The sequence below is a fragment of the Botryllus schlosseri genome, chromosome 7 (genome assembly GCF_051294905.1).
Source record: "Botryllus schlosseri isolate E-star chromosome 7, Bs_hap1, whole genome shotgun sequence".
Lineage (NCBI taxonomy): Eukaryota > Metazoa > Chordata > Ascidiacea > Stolidobranchia > Styelidae > Botryllus > Botryllus schlosseri.
The window spans coordinates 26,544,910-26,571,200 of NC_137242.1; the positions used below are offsets into that span (position 1 = coordinate 26,544,910).

At 40.5% G+C, this 26,291-nt stretch overlaps 2 protein-coding genes across 2 annotated transcripts in view; one reads left to right on the plus strand and one right to left on the minus strand.

Moving 5' to 3' along the window:
- Nucleotides 1–5,059, plus strand: part of LOC145443822 (DENN domain-containing protein 3-like) — a 43,054-nt gene extending 37,995 nt beyond the window's left edge. The window contains exons 29-32 of the mRNA XM_080321785.1: nt 246–370; nt 1,144–1,299; nt 1,969–2,087; nt 4,064–5,059. Of these exons, the coding sequence (XP_080177911.1) occupies nt 246–370; nt 1,144–1,299; nt 1,969–2,087; nt 4,064–4,133 (470 nt within the window). The 3' untranslated portion in view covers nt 4,134–5,059. The remainder of the gene's footprint in view (nt 1–245; nt 371–1,143; nt 1,300–1,968; nt 2,088–4,063) is intronic.
- Nucleotides 5,060–8,081: 3,022 nt separating this feature from the next.
- Nucleotides 8,082–26,291, minus strand: part of LOC145442563 (uncharacterized) — a 28,858-nt gene continuing 10,648 nt past the window's right edge. Inside the window, exons 7-19 of the mRNA XM_080320506.1 lie at nt 26,014–26,112; nt 25,151–25,254; nt 22,399–22,545; nt 21,017–21,169; nt 16,905–17,023; nt 15,959–16,078; nt 14,338–14,474; nt 13,792–13,913; nt 12,653–12,759; nt 12,467–12,575; nt 10,854–10,946; nt 8,897–8,999; nt 8,082–8,417 (exon numbers count right to left, since the gene is read on the minus strand). Of these exons, the coding sequence (XP_080176632.1) occupies nt 8,306–8,417; nt 8,897–8,999; nt 10,854–10,946; nt 12,467–12,575; nt 12,653–12,759; nt 13,792–13,913; nt 14,338–14,474; nt 15,959–16,078; nt 16,905–17,023; nt 21,017–21,169; nt 22,399–22,545; nt 25,151–25,254; nt 26,014–26,112 (1,525 nt within the window). The 3' untranslated portion in view covers nt 8,082–8,305. The remainder of the gene's footprint in view (nt 8,418–8,896; nt 9,000–10,853; nt 10,947–12,466; nt 12,576–12,652; nt 12,760–13,791; nt 13,914–14,337; nt 14,475–15,958; nt 16,079–16,904; nt 17,024–21,016; nt 21,170–22,398; nt 22,546–25,150; nt 25,255–26,013; nt 26,113–26,291) is intronic.

Sequence of the window (26,291 nt, forward strand, 5' to 3'; positions counted from 1 at the left end):
ATGCTCGATTTGGGTTCCAATCTCTGGGGTACTCAATTTTACTCGGTCGTAGAAATGTTCCCATGACAAAATAGCAGCCGTTTGCATATAAAATCACCATCTTTTGCCAATCAGGGTGTGGAACTGTAGAGTTTCTAAATCCAAAGTATTTTCCAAGACCCTGAAGCGTATGATCGCCATAAATACCAATGTAGTAATCACAGGCCGCGTTCAAAATGACATCTTTCTGCAATTTTTCGCTGTAGGTACCTCTATTCACGTCGTGATGTGCGATTACGACGGCAACCAGCTTCTTCGTTTCGAGTCCGGGCAATCTCCCGCCATACAGTCTGCCAATTTATCGTGCATGGCCGCGGCAGACACAGATGAGGTAGGATGTCATGCAGAGATGGGCTACTAGGACATTTTCAGATTTCCAAAATAAGAGTACTATTAGAATTAAAGCTACACAGATTTATTCTAGTTGTACCGTTTTTCTCGAAATTAGACTAGAATTTCAGGTACAGAAACATAGTTTTTCGAAATTAGATTATAATTTTTGAATTCGCGAAAACTTGGAATCGGAATTAGGTTAAGTTCAATATCGTAAGCATGAGAATGCCTAATGTCTGCACGGCAAGCTTTCTTTCTGCTCCACATTACAATTCTCCTGTAGCATTTTCTGGGAAACCAGGAATTAGATTAGAATTAGATTACATGTATTTTGCTGTAATTAGTTTAATCGTAATTATCTAGCGAGTTGCAATGTAAACTACTTTGACCAAATCCGTGCGTGATATGGCCTGACCAGACTTGGACAGGTAGATATTAGTAGTTGTTAGTTGTGTAACTAAAGTGAAATGCCAGTATTCTAATTCTAATCTAATATGTCAAATGATTGTATGCTCCCATATCAAATAGTCTGGCTTCCTGCAACCCTGTCCAATGCGAAACGAGTCCGGCTTGCTGTTCAGACATTTGCCATTCTCGTGCTAATGTGAATTCAGCAATTCATATTCTAATCTAGTTTGGTAAAAACTGTGTAGCTATCCTTCTAATTCTAACCAATTTAAAAAGGCTGAAAATTTTCCAGTTTCCCAAGTTAGAACTGGGCACACAGTTGTAATTTTCCTTGGTTTAATGGCGTCATAATTTATCTTCAAGATTTGGGCCGGAGATGATCACGGAGCAATATACGCGTGGGATGTGGACTTTTCTAGTACGTACCCCACTCGGAGAACGGGGGCCGTAACCAGGCCGAAACTAGCCGGGGTTATTTCCGACACGGGCATCACTTGCATGTTAAAGTATAACGGAAAGGTAAGCTTTCTTACTTCTCAGTGAGCGGTATATCTGGAGGAAGTATCAGAGAATGGTCTCGACACAGAAATGTGAAAGCTACACAAAACAATAACTTCATATAGTTAGTTTAATCACTAGAAATCAGGGTTGCAATGACTCGAGTCATGATCGAGTCAATTTTGTATTGACTTGACTTCAACTCGAGTCATTGTGGGTGACTCGAACCAAGTCACATGACTCGAGACTACGACGGCCAAGGCATACATTTTGGTATTTTGTCATTCAATCCCGATACTGGGAAAATAGCGCCAGAAACTGCTAAGACCGAGGAAAATTACTATACCGTGAACGTGAGCCATTCTATGTCACTCGAGCAGATTTGAAGTGGGTTGAACCAGATTGAAACTGAAAACTGAACAATGAATGTAATGACTTTGACTCGGACTCCAGTCACAACACTATGACTCGGACTTGACACTCGACTCAGGGGTGAATTGAAAATGACTCGACTTGACTCGAGTCAAAACTATAAAAGTGAGATTGACTTGTGACTCGGAACCATGTGAATAAAATTGGAAACTTGGCCCTAGTATATATCTCAGATTATAGTCTTCATTTCATTTTTAATTCTAATTCAATTATTAACAATGATCATAACATGTGCGTTATCTGCTTTGTTTTGGGCAGCTGTGGGCCGGAAACACGGACGGCGAAATCATCATTTTCAACACGGCCGAACCGAGGCAGGAGGCCACGATTAAAGCTCACGGCGGTCCGGTCACCGCTATCTCCGCACTGGAAAACAGGCAAGTCACTATTTCCCCGACACGTTGGTCATGGGCCCCCTATAGGGTGTTAAATAAAACTTGAGTCAGTTGGTATCGCCTAATCGCGCCAAGCACAACATTTTTCTATAATCATGATTAAAGCGGTCAATAATATCGGGAATTGTATATACATTGCCGTCAAATTTTGTCCTCTCTCTGGCAACATAATCAGATTTACCGGTAGACCAGAGTGAGGTGTTGTCTTGGAAAATGTGGGGCCCGTAAATAATTCATAAACATATTCTGGGGGGTCAGTTGGTATAATGACATCGTTACATGATGTTATTTCGTGACCTCCTGTCTGCTATGTAAAAAGATATTGAAATCGCCCAAACGTACTGAACTAAAAGACGCATAGGATTTCAAATTGTTATTTCTTCACTAGCAAATTAGTTTTCTCTGCAGAATGGCATTTATCTTTTGGGCTTCAGATTTCCAGGACAGGAACATTCGGCGCCAACCATTTAGGCACCTATGGACATTGGACAATTAAACACATATGTATATGTATCAAAGTTTTCAGTCAGCATAAGGGTAGTCCTTTTCGGCCAACGACCGTGCTGGCACACTTCTCGGAGTCGCACATTAGATGGCCTAAAACTTCATACGTCGTGGCGTGTTAGCGGCCGACGCCGAAATGCCCATTTCTATCAGCCAATAATGAAGATATATGGCAAATTTATATCGCAACAAAAATTTCAACAGAGTTGCATAAATTTTCAAAAGAATTCTCTATGATTTATGTTCATTCACAAATTTTAGGCCGCCTTTGAGCTCGCACCCCCATTGGTGGGTTTGGGGTGCGGCACTGACGGTCCTGAGCACGAGAATAGCAAATTTCTGTACACCAAGTTTGAATCGTTACACTATACAGTTGTCCTGAAGCATTTTCAGGAAAACTATAAATTAGTTAATGAGAACATAGGAGCATTTCACAAATTTGATTAGAATTAGATTATTGGAATTTAGAACCAGCGTCACTAACCATTTTCATAGTATTTCAGTGCTTTATTTTTAGTTACATAGTACGACATAGTTATATAGTATGTACAATGTACATGTACATGTACATGTACATCAGGGGTGGGCAACATACGGCCCGCGAAGGGATTTTGTCTGGCCCCCGGATAATTTTCCGTCTTACATGATAATGTGGCCCGCGGCCCCAGTCTGCCGAGATTCCGCACTACTTGCTTACTCATCAAATTTTAGAGACTGTATGTCATTATACACGTGTATGCGCAGCGTTGCGAGAGTGCAGCTTATGCGTAAGTTCGTCGAAGCGAGAAGACTTGTATTATCGGCATTTACGATGCACTCAACCATAATGCCGTCTGTGGTTATCATCATTTTTGTCGACTACAATGGTCATTTGCACCAGGCTGATATTTCTTCACGGCGCACTTTTAGGCAAGGCACCGCTTATGCCAGGGGTCGCCAACTCAAAACGGATCGCAGGCCACTTTTCAAATTTCATAGAGGACGCGGGCCGCATGAATTCAATATCGAGATTAATTGGCCACACGCAGTTGAACAACAACGCTATCCCGTCGCCTACTCAACCTTAATGAATTGATATCTTGGCTAATTAATGTAACCGGGCCTATCGAACGCCTTGAAATCTTAATTAGGGATTGCACCGTGTGTTGATTGATCATGATCAGTGAGATGCAGACATGGCGGTGCCTGTATGACAATGTTATTCTCAAATCCACATTGTCTTCACCATTATCGTTGTCGTTAAAATACATTCAATAAAGACGATTTATTCCTTGTATATGTGGAATGTGGATAAATGGGCGAATAATGTATCGATTCAGCAATCCGGCCCGCCAAGTACTAAATTTTCCTATATCCGGCCCGCCGACTGAAGAAGTTGCCCGCCCCTGATGTACATTCATTATTGGATTCTTCGTTGACTCTTAAATTTAACTCTCGTTTTTATTTGCTTTCAGGTATATGATAAGTGCCGCTGGAGAGGGCGATGGGAAATTAGTCCTTTGGCGGCAGAATAAAAAGCAATAGTTCAAACAAGCTGTTGATTACAACCACGCGTGCGATCACAATCAGTTCCATTTTCTATGCTTCGACAACGACACTGTGTTCTGCATATTTTGTTAAACCCAAGACGAATATACGTTGCTGACGTATTGTTTTTTGTACTTTCTAACTTCCTGAACTCCTACTGTCAAACACAACTTGACACGGTAATTTAATAACTAGGGCTGCACAAAGTCAAGTACCTGAGTGATATGATTCTAATTCAAGTTGCTGGGTTTGAGTCGAGTCTTCTAGTATCACCAGGGTTATAGTCAAGTCACAAGCCAATCTCACCTTTATAGTTTTTACTCCAGTCAAATCAAGTCATTTTCAATTCACTGCTGAGTCAAGTCGAAGTCAGTGAGTCCGAGTCCAGGGTACGAGAAGGAGAAAGCACTCAAGACTGTAATTCTCGCATGTAATAAAATTTTGGGGAAAGGGCGGTGTTATTTCAGTACTCAAAAAAAGTCTATCCCGACTCGACTCTAGTCATTACTATTGATACTCGATTCAGATTGAAATACTCGAACCATTGTGCTCAGCCCTAGTCGGTGGTCAAAGAATTTCAACTAACGTCCATCGCTTGAGATTTAATTTGAGAACTTGGTGTAATTATTTTGATTTTTTTGTATTATCGTGTAGAACCTAGTATGCCGTTTTTAATAGTACTTTTGTTGTCTCGGCGTCAACATTTGTGTGAGCATGGTACGTTTGAGATGATGCCCGGGATTATTTTGTTATTTGAGATATATTGCCTGCCTTGTAGTGATTCTCGTTATGTTTCTGCGTACATTCGTGCTTGCTACATACATTTTCTAGCGTCGCTATTGTTCCCCGGAAGAATAAAAAACATTTGGTATATCTTTGAAACTATATGTGAAAAGCTCTAATAAATTTTGCGAACTGATAAATGCGTCGCTTTAATTAGCTCAGAATAGCGTGGAGGAGACTCGTCTGTTGTAGCAACGCATTTGGAGATACCGCAGCATGAAGGTAAGGATTTGATAAGGAATACGAAAAGGTTTGAATATTGTTAGAATATCTTGAGACGAAGTAGCTTGTTCTGTAAATGTATTTTCGGCTGGACTAGCAAACTGCAAAATTGGAAAAATAATCGTATCCTAATTTTCAAATTATTGTTTTTGGTTTCAAATATTACCATGATACCTGTGTTTGTACGTCATGGCCCTATCTCACCAAAAAATGAGAAAAAATTGCGAAATTTCATTGGGCGTACCATTGGTGTTTTCTTTTATTGCGAAAATGTTCAATAGCATTTTTCTCTGTTGAAAAATTTCGTTACATCACTTCATCAGAAACCAAAAATTCGTACGAAACTTATTTTGTCGTAATTTACTCACTCGTGGTTTTTTTTGAAAAGCCAACATCCATATCTATATTTTGATAATTTTTGTTTGGCCTAGGTATACCATGGTGTGAGCTACACAAGTTCATGGCAAACGTTAGAAAAAAAAATTAAATTTGAAATTTCAAAACGAACTTTCCCAAGATGAGTGTAACATAATCCTTCAAATTTAAGCGACACGTAGGTCCGTCCTTCAACTTCGTAACCAGGCATTGGATCAGGAAAGGTGAACGGTGATTCGCGTGTCGGAGGACTACTTTTCTTGTCAAATTCTGGAAACTAGATCTACGATTTGTGACGTTTGGTTGACAGCATAACGACACCTAGCAGCTGTGAAATTTTCATGGTGTAGCGTTAGGGGTTACCCTACGCGAGATGGCGCTGCTGAGTTGCTACGTCGGGTGTTCGGTCAATACCGAGAATGCTATTACCGAGAAGGACAATACCGAGAATGGACATTACCGAGAATGGACAATACCGAGAATGGACATTACCGAGAATGCAACGTATGCAATGCATGCATGTTATGTATATGAACAGGTCGTATGTGTGCATCACGGCGTTGCCACATTCGGTATCGATTCTCAGGTATAAATTTTTCGGCAACGTCCGTTACATTAAGCTAGATTCTTGGCATTGACCATTCTCGGTTATGTCCATTCTCGGTAATAGCATTCTCGGTAATGTCCATCTCGGTAATAGCATTCTCGGTAATAGTATGGAACCATATCGAAGATCTACGATAAATGTAGCTTGCTACGCCAATGCTTCGGAACTGATATTTTAGTCACCAACATCCCAGATAAGGCCAGGCTAATGAAATTTTTGGTTGGCCTTACAATAATTTACATGGGCAATTCATTTTTTATAATGCAGGTAATTTCGCTGGGGCCACTCAAATTCTTCTCGCGGGTCACGGGTCATTCGCCCGTGCCCTAGACATCCAGTAACTCTAGTAGTAATATTCTTTCCTAAGTGGCCCTACGACCTCTAGCGGTTCCATACTATTACCGAGAATGCTATTACCGAGATGGACATTACCGAGAATGCTATTACCGAGAATGGACATTACTGGATTTCTAGGGCACGGGCGGCTGACCCGTGACCCACGAGAAGAATTTGAGTGGCCCCAGCGAAATTACCTGCATTATAAAAAATGAATTGCCCATGTAAATTATTGTAAGGCCAACCAAAAATTTTATTAGCCTGGCCTTATCTGGGATGTTGGTGACTAAAATATCAGTTCCGAAGCATTGGCGTAGCAAGCTACATTTATCGTAGATCTTCGATATGACCATAAAGTGATGGGCAAATTGGGCATGATTGCGCAAATTAACAATATCTAGGCTGATACGGAGTTTGCAAACCGAGTCTTCCAAACTGTAATATAGTTGCTCTAAGCAAAACTCCATAAACGGCGTTTATACACACTACGCAGCAAAGATTCAATGCGATTCGTATTCTCTCTTCATATATGGATCAACTGGTAATAAAGATTTAATCCCACAAACAGATACAAGTACGATATATGATCAGATACAATTGTTGCATTCTAATGTATAATTACAGCTATAAGAGAAAAATCCAGATAGTTACAAAGTGAATCAAAATTTGCCCCATGTGCTCATACTGCTCATTAATTTCCTCTAGCAAGATGAATGAGGAAACCAAATCGTTGCTCGTTTTATTATGACTTACTTTGAAATTATACACAAGGTATATGGGCACTGGGGTAAGAAAAGGCGCGCCTCCGCTATAAGCATTTTCAAGCGAAAACGCACCAGGTACCGCGATTCCCTCTGGAATTCCGCTATATGCATTGCGTGGCCTCTATAAATATCAAGTTCCAATGATGAGATGGGGACATAGAGTAGTGGTGAGTATCGGCGCCATTCAAGCAGGCGGCCCGTGTTATTCTTGACTCTCCGTCTCTCGTGTCGCTGTTCTTATGGCGACAAAAAAGCCCAGAAAAAATGCCCGATAAAGAACGAGAAAAGTACAAGAAATAGCTTCTAAAAAATGACCGACGAAGAAAGAATAACATCGAAGAAGACTGTGACATCGGACACTAGGTCGAGGTGGATGCCAGTTCAAGAGACCCCAACTGGTTGGTCGTTCGGCATCCCGCTATCTGTTCACTACATCGCATTGTATGTCTATCGCATATGTACTGTACATTGTGTGTGTCTTGGGCAGATGAAAATATAATCTGAAGATTGATTGATGATACAGCCCAGAATCATAGATTGGACAATGCGCCCCGCTTGTCCTACTGCCGCTAGCACATACATGGCCAGTGTAAATTACAAATAGATTAATAAATTCTGACTGATTCAGTATTTCATAAGCCGATGATTATTTACTCAGTCTGAGAGGCGAGACAGCGCAGCCTACGTTACACAGCTACAATGTCAATTGGTTGCGAGTTTGCGTCCGAACGAGGTGAACTCGAGAATTCCAACCTATAAGTCTTGAAGGTGTATCAAGGTTGCTGATCACCGCGTAATGTGCGTTAGCGTTGTGTTACACTTACAAAAGCCTTGAACGAAAGTGGCCGTGCTACAATGTAGGCAGATCGTGAATCATATATTTAAAATATCGGCCTGGTGTAAATGACCATGGTAATCGAATCGCCGTCAATACCAAAAACAACAATAAGCAGTTCGTGGCGATGTCGTACTGTAAGCGTATACATTTGAGAGAATAGAAATGATAATTTTATGATAAATCCAATACCACTCTGATACTGAATTCAATATACAAAAATAATTTCAAGCAAACGTTCACACATCTAATTAATTTCGCCCATCTTCATGTAATCAAACACTTTCTCAATATATGTAGTTGGAACCAGACCCTCGTCACCTCCACCGGCTCTTCTGACCATACTCCAACCGTCGTCCCTTGAATGAAATGGTAACATGTCATCTTACGATTTGACAAGTCGAAATAAAGCCGGATATATATATATCTCAAACCCATTAGTGCATTAAATCCCTCTTAAGCCATGCCAATATGATATATATGCATTAGAAACAAAAATAGGTTTAAAACAAACATGCTTAAAACATGGTCGTTGTTCAAAAGACGATTTTTTAATGTTTATTGGTTTAACCGTTCCGTCACGAACATCTAATTGTGGCATCACAGTGGATTGACTTTGACAATTGAAAATATACGGTCAATATGGCTCCTTTGACGAAAAAGTCTTTCGACATCTGTCCTAAACGAACCAAGAGCTATCTTTGAGCAGGACTACATCGTTATTCAACGTTTTACTCTCGGCCGTCATCATCATTTACGGTGAACTTTTTAACAAACTTTGCCTCGGCATGCCTGGTGCAAAATCAACTGAATGAAGAATCGACAGAAGTCAGCATACCCGTGTTCCATAAGGTTCAATTTGTCGCCAGTCTTGACATTCAACTCTGATCCGTCTTGGGCGATGTAATCGTACAGTACACGATATGTCCGGTCCGTTGAGCCTATAAAGAATACAACTATTAGTTTTATTTTTATCGCACCAATCATTTCACCCATGCTACAGGCACAAAAACATATCTTCGACCAAATAGCCAACGGTATCCGCCCGTAGTGTTCGATGACTCGAGTCAGCTCTATCTGCGAAATTTGGGATGATAGAAGATCACCACTTTCGTCCAGCGCCAATTCCTAACGCCGCGGCCTCATTGCACTCCGGCAATTGGCATATCACTAAAATATCATCAACACTGCAGTGACCGGCACATTTATTCGAGTATCGCAAGCTTCCCTTTGGCCAAGAAGGTTGGACAATGGACACACTACATCAGCGTTTCTTCACCTTTTTTGTCTTCGCGAACTTATTTCGTACCGTCACGGATCCCGCGGACCTCGCGGACCCCCACAAGTTTTAGTTCTGAGTTAGCTCGATTATCGCGCAACCGTCATCTGGTTTATGTAAACATTACCTGTATAGGCTACGCTACTGATAAACAACAACAAATAAACTTTTCTGTAAAAATATGGTCATACTATATGTAAAATTTGTATGACTTTGATTATTTTAAAGCGAATTCTGTAGCTGTATTTCATGAAATACGTGGTCGTGTCTTGAAAATCGATTTGATATGAACGAGTGCCTGAAAGTCATTTTCGCAATGATATGTGGTGGCTAATGTAATATTAACGAGTAACACTTCCAACGACACCTTTAGGTATGATTGCAACATAATGGCGACAACATGGAGATACCCATTTATTACCGTACATATCACGCCCAGCCAGGTCATTTCTACCTACCGGCTCTTCCTGGAGATATTCGGGAATAGTGGTTATGTCAATCACGCGGGAACGTGTATTCCTTGGCCTGGTTTCGATCACTATATTTGGACAGGTTGGGAAAGAAAAGTCTGGAATCTCTAGTTCGAACAGCTGAGAGGACAACTTCAAATCTAAAATGTCTCGCAAACATTTTGAAGTCAAAGCCTGATTGACCTTACAACTCCGAAGTTTTATTTTGGTCATAAACCACAACATCTCTAAAAACAGGAATACGTTGTATCAGTGGCCTATTGGCAATTTCCCGAATAAAATGAATTTGTACAGTAGTTTATGTCACCTCAGATAGGCTACCCATTCTGATGATGGGAGTCTCAACGTTTTAGCATCAGTTATGAAGCAAAACTGTCTAGTGATTACCGTAATTAAGAAAATACATATCAGGTTATCAATCATTTTGCAAATGTAGACGTTTCGTGGACCCCCTGAGATTGCTTCGCGAACCCCTAGGGGGCCTCGCACTCCCCGATTGAGTACCACTGGGCTAAGTGCTACATCGGCCATAGTCAAACGCCGATATCAAAATGCTTTAATTACTGACATTATTCTTTTTGTTTTGCGGAAATCTACCGCAGCACAGCTTAACTACTCGTCTCATGCGGATTCTGGGACACAGGCAGTTGGGCAAAACGAGCAAACGGATCACGTAGCCGAAAATCTCGCTCTCAGCCAAGGAGCTGAGATCGCAAATCGCGGAATACTGTTGGGAATGACGACTTCATTCAATCAGATGACAAATCAAAATATCGTGAAATATTTGCTTCGCAATAACTCATCCCAAGCTGCAACATATCAAAGCGAATAATTTTATCAATACTAATAAGACTGCAAAAAGCTCATTCTAGACTTCATGGACGCCTGCGCAGAATCGGATATCACGATACTGTTTTATGTAAGACGCGCAATATTAACGAGACTCGAGCACTTTTTAAATCATTGTCAACGCCATACGACCCAACGTGTTGAGTTGAAAAAGACAGTGGCAAACTTTGTCATACCGTTTCGGATCGCAAACTTACTTTCAGATCTCCGAATTATTTTGGCAGTGGTCGCATTTGTTATCCTCACCGGCAGTGAATTGTGATCGTGACGAATTTCCAGAGTCTGCGGACCTTGTGTAAAAGATCATAGTAAACGATCACTATATTTGCATACTAAGAACAGCAACAACCGTTGAGACATTACATGACGTAGAAACCTCTTCTTGTCAGATATCTGAGACAATCTGACACATTAGTAGTGCAATTTGCGACCACGTTCACTCGCGGTAAACCAGAGTTTAACAGCGAAATGAAGTAGGTAGAGGGTTGCATTTGAATCAGAAATCAATTTGAAACAACACGTTTGAAACAAGGCCCTTGTTTAAAACATGCATTTATTGTGTTTTTTTCGGGCCATGATGTCACGAATATTTAATTGTGACGTAATCGTGGATTGATATTGACAATTGAAAATACAGGGTAAATATAACTCCTTTGACGAAATATCTACGTACTATAGCTGGTAAAACGACTATTTTGAGGGTTCCAACCATCCCATATCGTATACGTCGGCTAAAGGTCGGGTGGTAATTGTCCGTAGGCTCATACAACATGTTTTTTGGAAAGTATTTAAACAATTATGGCAAGATTTTACTTCTTCAAAAACAATTAAGACAGCACCACTACAGTAATTAGCGAGTAACGAAAATAATCGCAGAACAGCTTTCTTGAGCATGTGAGAGTTTTGCTACAAAACGATGTGTTCGCTGCGAATGTGTTGGATTACGTGGGCCCATATTTCAGCAGTCCTATGTTCTTCCTGAGAAGCATAGCACCATTCACGAATTAGCCGTATTAGGTAAAGAATGCAAAAATATGTATGTATCTTTCGCCTTGCAAAACATAGGCTCTCATGTCGCTCTACGCGTGAAATTCAAACAAGGCCGATATATGAGTTTTCTCAATTACCGGTAATTTCCAGCTAATGAGATCAGAGTTACCGTAAAACTGATAGAGGAGATGACTTCGAAAAATACGGGCACGTATAATATACACTTTACTTTACAATACATATTAAACCATGTCCAGTCCATGCCACGTGGTTGAGACCATTTATTAGCCGAAATGCCGGTCGCTAATACAGTATATAGCCCTACATCAGAAGTTATCGCACCGCCAGACTGAAGCACCAGACCTGCCTGAAGCGATACCAACAATATACCAATCTGTCGTAACTGTAAACACAGTTGAACTCATTTCTTTAATAATAATAATATCGCTTGAAGGTGAGGTATCTATATTAAAATCACGACGTTTTGAGTACACAGTATCGTGTGATGGGAGACAAAAACTTCATGAATAATCAATCGATAATATAATATCCGACTTCACGAAATAATTCTGCCCCTTCAAGATTTACCGGCCTTCCCTATTGGGGTTGGCGATGGCAGTCTCGGTCCTGATAATTTATTGACTTTTTGGTTGCCGTCGCACGAAGCACCAAGCTGGATCTAGGTAAAAAGTTGAACATTCCTAATATTTGAGCATTCTATTATCGTCGATTTATTGAGTTGGAAATATTTTCTATTGGTAATCATTTAAAAATCATAAACCGACATCATTATGTGTGATAGAAGATATCTTCACAGTACCAGAATCTAGCAAGGTGTCATCGGAACTGTCAAATTCACTGGAAGACGAATCATCCGTCTGAAGGTCACGATTGTATGAAAGTTTCCTGTAACTTTCAGTCAGCAACATCTATAATAATGAAACGCAACGCAATGTAGAATTTCAGATCTATTCCAACTCACAACAAATCTAAGCAACCCGCTAACCTTCACGTCATTGAACGTCGGTCGTTTAGTCGGGCATTCTTCTATGCATGCCAGAAACAGGTCGAATATATCATTTGGAAATTCATCGGGCGGCGATGTCTTATTTTCTTGCAACGAAGAAACATAAACTCAAATAGCCGAGAAGGTTGAGCATTAGATAGATAAATTGCAATGCCATTAGTGAATGAGAAGGACACCATTATTGCAAGATGCTACCCAAGCAATTTTCGTGGGTGAATAATGCATAAATTTTAGGGATTCTGTAATTTTCCATCATATATATGGGTGGCTACTTTTACTACATTTGGCAGTCGTATACATCTACCGCGCACGATAACTGTCAGCTTCAGATCTGTCCAACTCACGTCATTCGCGTTCAATATCTAGATATACTATTATCTATAGCAGGGGCGGGCCACATACGGCGCACGGGCCGGATTTTGAGCGGCCCGCAGAGTAGTTTATGTCCTAACAGTTTAATTCCAATCTGAAAGTATATTGAAAACTTTTATGGGTCACAGAATGAATCCAAGTTTCCGAACCTGAGAAAGATGGTCATGAAACTACTTGTTTTGTTCGGGTCTATATACATTTGCGAGCAAACATTTTCGACCATGAACATTAGCAAGACAAGGCTGCGTTCCAATATAACTGATTCTACATCCGACATGCAGCCTGAGCTTAGCGAACTTGTTGACAACTTTGATCGACGACAGATGTCTGTTTCACCTCAACAGCTAATGAAGAACATTAGGTTAGCCAATTCATTAAATACTATTTTGGTCTCTATGCTTTGAAGTTGAAGTTTACATTAAATACGATTTATTCCTTGTATATGCGTACGTCGATAAACCGCGATTAATGTATCGATTCTGTAATCCGGCCGGCCAAGTACTTCATTTTCCCATATCAGTCCCGCCGACTGGAGAAGTTGCTCGCCCCTGATCTATAGTCTTGATTATAAAGAATTCCAGTCAAGAGTAAGGACATGGGTGTTGAGGTATCATTTTGGAATCATTTGATTGGTCCGGCCAGGGATTTTCTTGAGTTTGGTAACCATGGTGTAGACTATCAAAGTGTGATGCTGAAAACTATCAATAAATAACCGGCAGTTGCCACAATCTTCATTACTGAAATACCTGAATGTGGATCACGGCCGGTGAACATCTCAAATAGTACTGCCCCGAAGTCCCGTACATCTGACTTTGTTGTGAACTTTTCGTTTGTCGCTTCATTTTTCTGGAAACGTTCTGCTAAGGGGCTGCAGGAAGGAGATGGTTATTTGAATCGTTACAATATTACGGCAATTAATTAGCACATCCTTCAAATATATAGGCTAATGTCTATATGCGGTAAGGGTATGTTTGAGACAAGGGCAAACAACTAATCTCCTACGGCTTAAGAGAAATGATGATGTGCTTCGCTCAACCGTGACAATACATCCTTCAATTAATTGCAGTTGCGATTGATAGTTTACACACCAAAGATGACAGGTCTATTATACCAACAGTTACCGGGTCAACTATACGTTTAGCGTTTGACAGAGATCCCGATAAAGCACCCATTCGATATCCTCATTTGATTGGAGCAACGGAACAGTTTCATTGAGAAGATTTCATTCAAAACAATTTGCATTTACGTCGGTTGGTCAAAATCTCGAAATTCAAATGCTGCTTTTTACACACCGTCGCATATGGGACACAGGTTCCAAACCGTAATCGTCGATTTTGCATATTCGGCGATCATCAATAAGAACGCTTTCCGCACATAAGCGACCGTGGACGAAATTCATCTTTTCAAGGTAGGCCATTCCATCGGCAATCTAGAGATGAGCGATGTATTCATGTATATAATGGTACAATGAAATCGGCTTATCGTTTTTGCTTCGACAATTTATCGAACTAAAATCAGGATGATATTGCATTTGAACTGGACACCTGGATACTGAGAAGTAGGGATGGTGTGAACGTGAGGTTCACGTTCGCGTTCTGTGTGTGAACCTCGGAAATTTACAGGTTCGCGTTCACAACAGACCCTTGGTAGGTTCTGCACTGTGAACCTTTTTCATATATTACAATTTCAACTTCATTATGACATCTTTGGTTCGAATTTATTGCATTTTAACTGCGGGTCACTCCATGCATGGCGCTGGCAGCATAAAAAAAAATCAACACAAAACGAGCATGCACCTTGACAATCTCAAAAATTTTACTTGCTTCGTTACAAAAGTTTGCTCGAAATATCCAGCTTTCCGTTTGTGAATATTTAGTGACTCTCTGCTATGAGCTTAACCCGCAATCACACAAGATCACGGGCAAAATACACTACATGTAGTCAGCGAATGATGCTTATTCAACCAATCAATAAGATTGATATCGTTTTTTAATGTAACAAATCTAGCAGGCGTGCGGGATCTTGTCTTTATATGTTTACTGTATCATTAAACCCAAATCTGTGCGACTGAGGTATTGGCTACAGCCTGTTTTACACTCTGCTCAATATCAATGTAGCAACACTCAGAGGCCGAATACATTGCCCGGTATGGCCAAGACCGTTAAGGCGTAAGCTTATATTCCCTGGCAAGTCCTCGTCGAAATTGTAGGCAACGCGACGGGTGATATTGATTTTATGGGAGTATTATATCATCTGATTGCCTCAGTTGATACATTTAGCGACCTAAAACGCCAATATGTACTTCGGCATTGTGGCAATATGTGGCCCGAGTCGTCGCTGGGTATCGTGTACATTAATATAGGCTATCACTTCATTGAAAGATAGGGTTGGAATTAGCAATATGTCGTCACGTGACGTCATGAGGTTCACGTTCGCGTTCACACAGAACCTTTCAAAAAGGTTCGCGTTCACACGAACCTGAACCTTTCAGAGGTTCACACCATCTCTACTGAGAAGGTAAGCTGAGGATTGCAATGATTTGTGTTGTGTTCTGCATTATTTATCACCTGTGCAGTGTCCCTAGAAAATTATTCGAAGTTGAAAAGCGACAAAAAACCAATACTCGGTATTGATTCAGAAAGTACAAGAAAATGAAGTAACTATAACCATCGTAAAAGTTCAAAATCTATTGTGAATGCTGTTTTGGAATCTCGCTGGATGGGTGATTGATGGGGGAAAATGGTGCAACGACAACAAGGTCATTTCACCTCGTGACTTGAGTGAAATCGACCACTGTCCCTGTAATGCAATTATTCATCGTGCAGAGCTATTCGTTATTATGTTGTTGGAATACTTTACTTATTCATAATCGATAAATAACACACATATAGGCCTATCTTATTATATATTTACCTGCGCAGACATATCGACAAAGTCCATCGAGTTGCAACATTTACGTCGGTTAATCAAGTAATTGTGTAGGTTTCCAACGCCGAACAACTCCACCACAATCCACGTAGGCTGTTCGGGTATCTAGAAGCAAAATTAGGCGTCCATGCGTCTTGCCGTGAAATTACGATAATTGTGGGGTCAATTTAGTGTTCTTATGATTTATATTACGCGCAGTTCAGCATAAATCAAGTTATGACAATTCCTGGTATATCCATTTGTCCACCTTATTAAATCTGCATCGTGTGATGTGGGAATATTCGTTGCCGATCGTCCAATTCGTTGACACTAATGGGGAGTTAATAACTCATGAAACAAAATGAAATCTATAAATCATTCTACAGAAAATGAATAAATATGTTCATGATATATGAGAATACACTAGGCCCGATTTCGACATAAATCTCACTGAACATCTTCCGCTGAACGCGATACCTAAACCGCCTTGGCGTGTACGCCATATTTTCTTCATAACATCGGCTGACAACTATATAAAGTTCCATCTCTGCGTGACTGCTGGAGCGTGAATTCCCTGTGGAAATTTCAATAAATCGCAGCTCCATTACGGTGGCGTTCTGAAGAAAATGGCTGCGGCCGAAGTTTTTTTCGTTTTGCCCTTCAATTTGAGACCACATCATTTTTAGAGTGCAATGCTTCTTCAAGCTCATTGCCCACTTACATTGATTTGTGTTTTATATACGACGTTATTCTTTTTGAACCTCAATTTTTAAATGCCGCATTTCAAAGTCTGGATTTGCTGATGATCTTTTGTTAAAATCAATATCCTGATAAAACTATATTGTTGGTATACACAATCAAGTTTTAAGCTCCGAAAAGTGTCTTTGTACGCAAATGTATATTCTCTACACAGGTAGGCCTATTCCATTGTCATCAGATTCATAAAATTTACCAGAGCGTGAAATCGGATGATATTTTCGTGTCGCAGCGTCTTCATGTGGAGAGCAGCGAAGTCGTTGACGATGAAATTCAACTTTTTAATCGATACTTCCGTTTGTCCATCCCATATTCCTGGCAATGCAATTTCATGTTTTTTATGAGTTCACATACAGACTATTACTAAAATGACTATTCACAGTCATGATTCCATGATTCGCATACGCCGCTGTACAAGGCAATGTGCGGACATAGCGTCGTAAGTCTTGCACAACCCCTTTACGCTATCCTAGAAATGCTGGGTGTCAAGCGGGGCAGCCATAGATGCCAGTTGTAGGCTACTAACCAGGTATTTGGTCTGATGCTGCCGGGATTGAACCCACGACCTAATGATCGAGAAGCTGGACGCATACCCATTACACTATCTCGCTCGGTGAGAGAGAATGGTCAATGCCAAGAATCTAGCTTACTGGGGCGGACATTGTCGAGAAATTTATACCTGAGAATCGATACCGAATGTCGCCACGCCGTGATGCACACACACGACCTGTTCATGTGCATAACACGCCTGCATTGTATATATTGCATTTTCGGTGGTGTCCATTCTCGGTGGTGTCCATTCTCGGTAATGTCCATTCTCGGTATTGTCAATTCTCGGTAATGTCCATTCTCGGTATTGTCCTTCTCGGTAATAGCATTCTCGCTAATAGCATTCTCGGTATTGACTGGACACCCCATATTCGAGTAGCATCAGAACGAGCACCGCGAGAGGACGCTGTAAAGCTACAATCAATGCCATCCATATTTGTTTTAAATTGATTTTTGTTTTAAATGCAACCCCTAGCTCACCGCATGTCACAAAAGCCACAAGGACGACATGAGGGCTAATAATTTTCCCCCAGCAGTAATCAGGCTGTGATGAGAGTTGTGAGGAAGTATTGCAACCTTTTTTTAGTCAGCAGGTATCGTTTTAGGCACTGATATTACCTCAGATGGCAATGAAAACCTCTAGCTAGGAACTAAGAGAAAATGATCATATATTTTCAATCGTGATTAGTGCAAATATATTCTTTATTTGGAATTATGAGCTGCAACTATTTTCCGCTTGACTTCGAACGGATAACGTTCGTCATTCCATGAAAATTTTAATCGCCATCGAGTGAGATTATGGCAGGTATTACCAGTGTTGGGATCAAGTCACTACCTTCGAGTCACGAGTCATCTCGAGTCATTGCACATTTGGACTCGAGTCAAGTCAAGTCAATCGATTTTCAAAGGTGTCTCGAGTCAAGTCAAGTCACTCGTTTTTTGGAGGTGACTCGAATCAAGTCGAGTCAAGTCAAGTCAAGTCACGAGTCAAGTCACGATTCGAGTCAAATTGAATTTTCGAAGTATATGTGATGATCCAAAGTCATTACATTTTGCTAACTGTGTGAAGAATAGATTAATTGGCAATTTATCTTGAATCAAATGACGATTATAAAGTTAAATATTCATGCAAAAAGGTGTTGTATCCCTCACGCACACGTATAACTGATAATAAAATACGTGAGTAACTGTATAGCTACATGCTACAGTCTGATTTTATCAGCCAATATAAAGGATCGAATACGAAGCCTCGAGAAGTTGAAGAAATTGATGTCGTACAATAGCCACTACCCACCTATACAGGGCCGTAACAGCACTTCGTCAGGCCCCCCCCCAAAACTTTGGTCTTGGGCCCCCCATAGGGTTATAGACCAAACTTCTGGGGGGCTTCGCCCCCCAGACCCCCCTCCGGCGATACACTGTTTAACGCTATTTATCATATTCATTGGGAATTGGTTGAGTGAATCAAATTTTGTCGCCTAAGCGCGCGAAGCGCGGAAAAATTTCTACAATTCATGATTGAATCGGTCCGTATGATCGGGAATTGCCTATATTGTTATCAATTTTTATCTTCTCTCTGCTCACGTAATCACATTTGCCGGTAGAGCTGAGTGAGGTGTGTTTGAAAAGGTAGGACCACTCCATTAATAATTAAGCATCTTCAAGCGTATACCCGTTGGCAGGAACGAAACAGCACCTCGTCAGGCCCCCAAAAACGTGGGTCTTGGGCTCCCATAGGGTGATAAAACGACCCCCCCCATCACGTTGTTCGCGTTTGTCATGAAATCATCTGTACTGTATTGTGAGCCAGCGCAAAGCGCGAAAATTTTCGATAATTTATGATAAAATCGGTCAATCAGATCGGCGATTGCATATATATCATGCTATCAATTTATTTTCCTCTCTACTCACGTAATTAGATTTACCGGTAGAGCTGAGTGAAGTGTCTTGAAAACGGGATGGCCCGCAAATAATAATTAAACATCTTCTGGCGGGCGGACCCGTTGATATGACTTCGTTACATGATGTTATTTCGTAACTTCCAGTCTGCTATATCAAAGCATATAGAATCGCCCAAGCGTAGGCTTCTAAACTAAGAGACGCACACGATTTCAAATTGGTATTTCTTCACTGGCGTAAATTTTTTCCCAGCGGGATGGTATTTGTCTTGTGAGGTTCAGATTGCAAAGACAGGAACATTCGGCGTCGGTCATTTAGGCGCCTATGTACAATTAAACCTATGTGTATTTTATATATAGAACGCAGTCTTCGGTCAGCATAAGGGCATAGACCTTTTCGGCCAAGGGTTTTCTCGCTGCCGATCGTTCTGGCACACTTCTTGGAGTCGCATGTTATATTGCCTAAAACTTGATTGTAGGTCTTGGTGCGTCGTAGCGCGGTAATGGCCTCTAATAATAAAGATAAATGGCTTCTTGAATTCGCGCGCAGCGCGAAAAAATTTTGAAAAATTGGCATAAATTTTCAAAAAATATTTTATTATTTATGCTAATTCACGAAATAATTTTGGGCCCCCGTTGAGCTCGCCCCCCCCCATTTGGGGGGTTTGGGGTGCGGCAGTTACGGTGCTGCACCTATACCTCCGTGAGAATATAAAGGCATAAACTATATTCGTTCGATTTGAATCATACAAAAGTGTTGGTAAAGGTGAGCACTACGCAATGTAAGCACTAAGTTGCCTAAGAAACAAAGATACGATGCGATTAGATAAATCTACTGCTACTACGACAACGTAGGTGTGGTGGTTTCGTAAGCGTTCAATTTATTTGTGATGTAACAATGGATGATCAGTGAAACTTACAATTATTGAAGACTGGTTGCTCTCACAAGTGACACCGGCGTATCGCTAACAACCAACACATAATAATATAGGGTGATTTAATCGACATTGTTTACTTAATGACTTGAAATTGACTCGTGAATTTTGCTCCGAGTCACGAGTCAATCCGCATTTCTGAGGCGTCGAGTCAAGTCATTTTTGCAAAGTGACTCGAGTCAAGTCATGACTCGAGTCATTCCAACACTGGGTATTACCCAATTTCCCAATCGTCAATATCATCAAGCTGAAGCTGATACTTGGATTATTGGCCATGACCTTCTGCGTTATAACAGAACAATCAGTTAAATTGAACTTTATTGGTTTGATGCTTCTTATAGTTTTCCAACAGTCTGTGGCCCTATGGCGCTGATGTGAACTCACCTTCACGTTTTGTCGTGAATTGGTCTACTCGATGCCCTTCTCGCTGCCATTACGAATTATTCTAAACGTGCAGGCACACAAAAATGAATCGCTACCCCGAAAAATCTTTAGAGCACGGAGACACAGAATGTAATGGCGCGTAAATACAGATGGTTCTACCAAAAGTGGTCGCGAGAGGTTGTTATGCCCGGGACACGCACCGCCCTATATTTATGGGGTCAGGCGTTTTGCTTCTACTATTAAAAACTATCCTGAGGAATGTGCTTCACAAGCATGCATTGGCGAATCATAAACCGCGAGGTCTCTTCGCGATTCTTAGTCCCCCAATATTCAAATGAAAAAAGATAGGTTTATTAGGCGTTCATATGGCCCTTTACTGTTATCCGCTGACATGTGACCGTACGCCATAGGTCACCCGATAGAAGTATTCGACGTGTAGCCGTCAATGGAAACAAGGTTGTATACTATGACATTGAAAATTTCACATGCATGCATTCGACAAACATAAATTGTTCCAGCTTAAAAAATCTAATAAAGACTACCTTTCCACAATTCGCCGAAATGTCCGTCGCTGATTTTCACCTTATTCCGTAGTAGCCTTTTTGGAGTGTTGACATCATCAATCATCATTGAAGTTTCAGCAAGAATTTCGTTTATAGGGCAGATTGTTTTCAAGTCATAGTCAGACACGTTACCTGAAGAATAGTGTCACAGACATTGCTCGTAACTCAACGGGTCTCTTAAAGAATATTCACATTGAACATTGAAATAAACGCCGAACACATCAAAAGAAATGTGTACACAGCAGTAGCGTAATGAACAACATAATAATTGGGGCAGGACAAAATCGATTACCTGACTGATTATAATCCTAGATGTCATACAAATTGTTTCGCTTATCTGAACTATGACTATTGCGTAGATCTCTGTCCCCATTGTGAGGGGCGAACCTGCTGGATGGAAATCACTGTTCCGTGACTATTAATAGCTCAATACAACTACTGCATAGATTACCAACATACGGGTAGTACTTCATCACTGTCGCATCACTGCAATTATTACTCGACTCAATTTCGAGTGCTGGACTCGGTAGACCAAGCCCTAAACATCATAATTATTACCGACACCCACGTAGTTTCATTATGAGTGGATGAACCTAGTAGTAAAATTAAGGTATGATTTAATTGTAATATCGAGAACCCTGCAATTCCTATCGAACATTATTATACAGAGAGATTCAGTAACGAAATTAGATTCAAGCTATGTGGTCTCTTGATCACACAATGTGTGAAAATATGGGAATGTCGCCTGTAAGTGACGCTTCATAATAAGCCTATATGTAGCAAAAATTTATCATGGAATTGCGAAAATTCTCATACGATATTCACTTATAAAAATTTGCAACGCCTAGTGCAATCACATTTTCCGAGCTACAAAATCAAGTGCTTTCAAGATTTTCGATGTCAACTTCTACTTCAGGTAGTTTTGGCCTATCGTCAAAATCCATGTATTTGAGTATTGGTATTTACGCCCTCTTGACTAAACTCAACCACCTCTTTGACTATCTCTGATTATACCTTGCGAACAATGAAACAATCATACGAAGCGATGGTGTTATGAATTTCAGGAACCGAAATATATGTACATGAAAAGATAAATTCCACATGGATATTAGTCATCAGATGAAGTCGAATCTGGGCAACGAGACTACCTGATCTGGTTTCATGAATACAACAAAAAGGCTGCAAAAACATAAAATGTAAAGTAGGAATGTATTCAATTCTTAAATGAAAGGAGTCTATTCACATCATATCACCTAGTGCTAGAGGAGAAGATGTACCAATTTGTACCCAACATTACGACAAACCCAAGTGTGATATCAATATTGATTGGATGAAATATAATATGGTAAAGTCATACGTACTTTGGTGGTATCTCACAAGCTCATCCAAACATTCAAATCGTTGTGTTGAGGACAGGCCATATTTAGCATCTTGATAGCTGTTAATGGGGTAATGCTTGACGCAGAGGTTCGTTCCGCTATTTTCCAGAATCGATAGGTAGTAGTTGCCTTAAAAATCAATCAATGTAAGTCACTTGCTCAATTGGTCTTGGCAGGAAATTTCGTCTCCTCGATGCTCAAAAAATGTTATCTTTTTCATACACCTTTTAGCAAGTATTGCGCCAAATGTAAAGGGGTGATTTAAAAAACATGACATTAAACTATTTCTAACATGATTATATTCTCTTTGATTTGCAAAACGAAGAGCTATGTGATGAGACATGAGATGCGTCTCAATGTTATCTTATATCAGGCAACGGTAGACTTGTAAGCTAGCAGCTCAACAACCCCAGCCTAGCACGACAGTGCCCGAACAGAAACAAAGCGAATATATGGCTTGATTTCTGGCCAAGCCCGCCCTGATAAAAGCAGTTTGTTTCTAGTCTTTCAAGGTCAAGTTTTCGTGATATAACTTAGTTAGTTAAACACTGTGCTTTTCACGATGCATTCGATATTGTGCAGGTAAGAAGCGACAACCTCGATAATCGGTTAAAATTACAGTTCAAGGCAGGGATGAATGAGATGAGGGGTGTGTTATCGCTTAACTGTTTGGCTTTTTGCGAAAAACGAATTCTTCCGTATTTTCATGCCGGAAAAATTTAATTTTCGTTGGTCTCGCCAGGGCGTCTGTAAAATTGGAAAGTGCCAAAAAAAAGCGAAATGCTGTCATGCACTTTTCGAGCCTAAAGTACATAAAATGCTTGCATGATCGATTAAATAGCCAAGAAAGAATCGGAACAATCAGACACCTTACAAATCAAAAACTGCGTCTGCAGGAACGCATGAACCAGCATATCCCTAGATTTATCAGAACACGTGCATCACGCTCGGTGTGAAGCTCACCCTTAACTCATCCACTCACGCTTGATGCTTACTGATCGAAGGCGATTAATTCTGCAATCGGCAAACATCTGTTGGATAATCCGATGTGTGCGAATGATTATAGAGACGACAAATTTCGAGTTATTGGGAGGGGCTGTTCACACTTCCACTTGTATGCCATGGTGTCGACTTTTATCAAAGTACACCAACCGAAACTCTGTCAACAGAAGGAGTTCGTGTACCACCTAGGAATAGTGCACTGAACGCTCTCTCATTCGAAGTTTCATGCTGGTGACGTCATATTTTGTGATACGATTGTTGATATGCAATGTCCATTGCTATTCTCTACTAGTTGCTGACGATTACCCCTGACGAGTGTCAGCGGAAAATATTCGGGTTTCATTTCAATATGAATATACTATTCAAATCATAAACTGTTGGGCTATACAACGGAACCATTCGATTATCTCATACCCAAATAATTTCAAGAAAATTTTCGATAAATGCAACGTTATACAGCGACTTTTGGGAGAAATAAGTGTAACTTTCCACGGATTTGAGTGCAACAGAAACTTGCCCTAGTTATCATCCTATACAATTGGCGCCAGCGATGATGTATCGAAAGAACAGCGTGTTGAAACTCGTTTCCACTACGTTGCAAATTCCGGAATGGGTCAACTTGAACAATCTGAGCAGGTTGGCCGAATCCAATCACAGGAAATATATTAAACCCCACAGTAAATTGGCAGTAGACACTTTTTGGTTTGGAATGTTATCTGGCAATGAGTACAAGACAACGGTTGATTCACCCGTCACCAGAAAAGCGGACAATAATGTTCAAACATCAGTCACACAATGTATTTTTTTTTTGTTTTCGCGATTGTAATCGATTGCAAAACATGCAGACACTCTAGTAGTCACACTCGAGAATCACAGCAGATAATCTTTACAAAAAGTCTTCTATTCTTCTATCATTTTGGGTTGACAAATTACACAATCTGTCCTTGTGGCGTGCGACAAAGAGACACATGATTATTAGTATGTATATTGCCGTATTATATAGGGTTACCAGACGTTCTCCGGGTTTGAAAATGTCCTCCGCGGACGCCCAAATGTCCTCTTTTTCGAGAATTCTGGTCGAATTTACTGTCTAATTGGACTGAGAGACCGTACATTAGCACCGAAGTAAAGCTCCGGCGGGTATTTCGACAGCTGAGCCGGAAAGATAACTTTGTTTTTAGTCAACCGACCACGAAGTGAGAAAAATTTACCATTTTTTCAAGATTTCTCTCCGAAATCCTGAGTTTGAAAATTTTGAAAAAGTGTCTTTCTTTCCCGATTCCAAAATATGATAAGAGGTAACCCTAGTAATATATTATGGACGTCTTAATTTGAATTCCACTCAACTAGCAGTGGTTGACACAATTTGGCACCAAATTGATAGGTCATCTATGGCATTGTCAAGTTTGCCGCTCCGTGGTTATTGGAAACCTAAATTGTGCTATACATCAGGTTTTATGCACAAATAGTATATTATTGGTAGATCTTTTGATCCACCTCTATCTTTATTCAAATTTCTTGGTAAAATGCGTTCCCCCAATTCATCGACTGCAATGGATGTATAATTTGTGTAAATCATAGGATGGAGTCCAGTTCTTTGGTCAGTTATGTTGAAAAAAGTGATTGCCAATATTCAATAATGCTAATCAGTTCGATGCTGTCTTAGGATCTCGTGAGACGGTGTTATGGAACAGGTAGGCAGCGGGTGGATCTGCCATCTGAATTTACCTACCTTCACTGTCCTCATTTTCTCGCACAAGAAATGTACCGGCCTTATTCCCGTTACGAGAGAGCAAGCGCACTGCATGCCTTACATCCAGCCTGCCGAAAAACCACCTGCAATAGAAAATACGACTTTCAAGACCACAAAACGTTTGCACCTGACTTATCAGGATCCACATCATATTCATCTCTTCATGAGCATAGTTGTGAAGGTCGGGGCAATGTTAATTGGGCGAACTCGTGAGAAGTAAAGCATCCCCTGACAACATCAGAAACTGCTATAGCTGTATCTTACGTCACGTTCATCAATATAAAACTGTAATTGAAATTAGAATTGTTGTCAACATTCATGATGATAATTAATCATAGGCCAACAGCCTGTGTTTAATTTAGCTGATCGTATCGACATGTCGATTTTGTATACAGCTCATATCATTGGATGAGTCTTCGCTCTTTAGCTTGCCCGTTTTTCAGTGATGCGGCACTGTGCCTGCCTATCTTTATTGTGCTTTTATTACTGTTCATAGGGTATACTTATTCGTAACACATCAATACGTTTTCACTTCTCTCTTACTGTTATTTTTATTGTATCATTGTACTGGCGTACTTCAACTGACAAACATTAAACATTAAACATTAACTGCGCAAAACGAGAAATTAAAATACGGCCTAGAAATTCAACTATATCATTGGTGGATTCCCCGAACAGAGATCGATTATATAATACAAACAACTTCGCTGCAATGGCATTTATGAGTAGTTCTTTTACAAAAATTTCACTGCGGTTGGCTAATTCCATCCCCCAATGGAATGGAATTGTTCCATATTGCGATAACACTATTCTATGATATATTTCTTCTTTCAAAGACTCACTTCTGACACTGCAAGCTGGATGCCGGCATCAGGAATGACTTTGGCACATCCAAGATTTTCCCAGACAGGAGGTGACGACCTTTCCAGAATATTCCCTCACTGCAAGACACAATATCCGAAATCACATAATCGGCCTATAAATATGACAGCATTCCAAATAGATCACGATTCAGGTCGAAACTAAATAGACCTATGGTTCCCATTAACCGACAAAGATATCTGGGTCGTACCCAAGTCACAAGGTTCCGAGTCACAAGTCAATCTCACATTTATAGTTT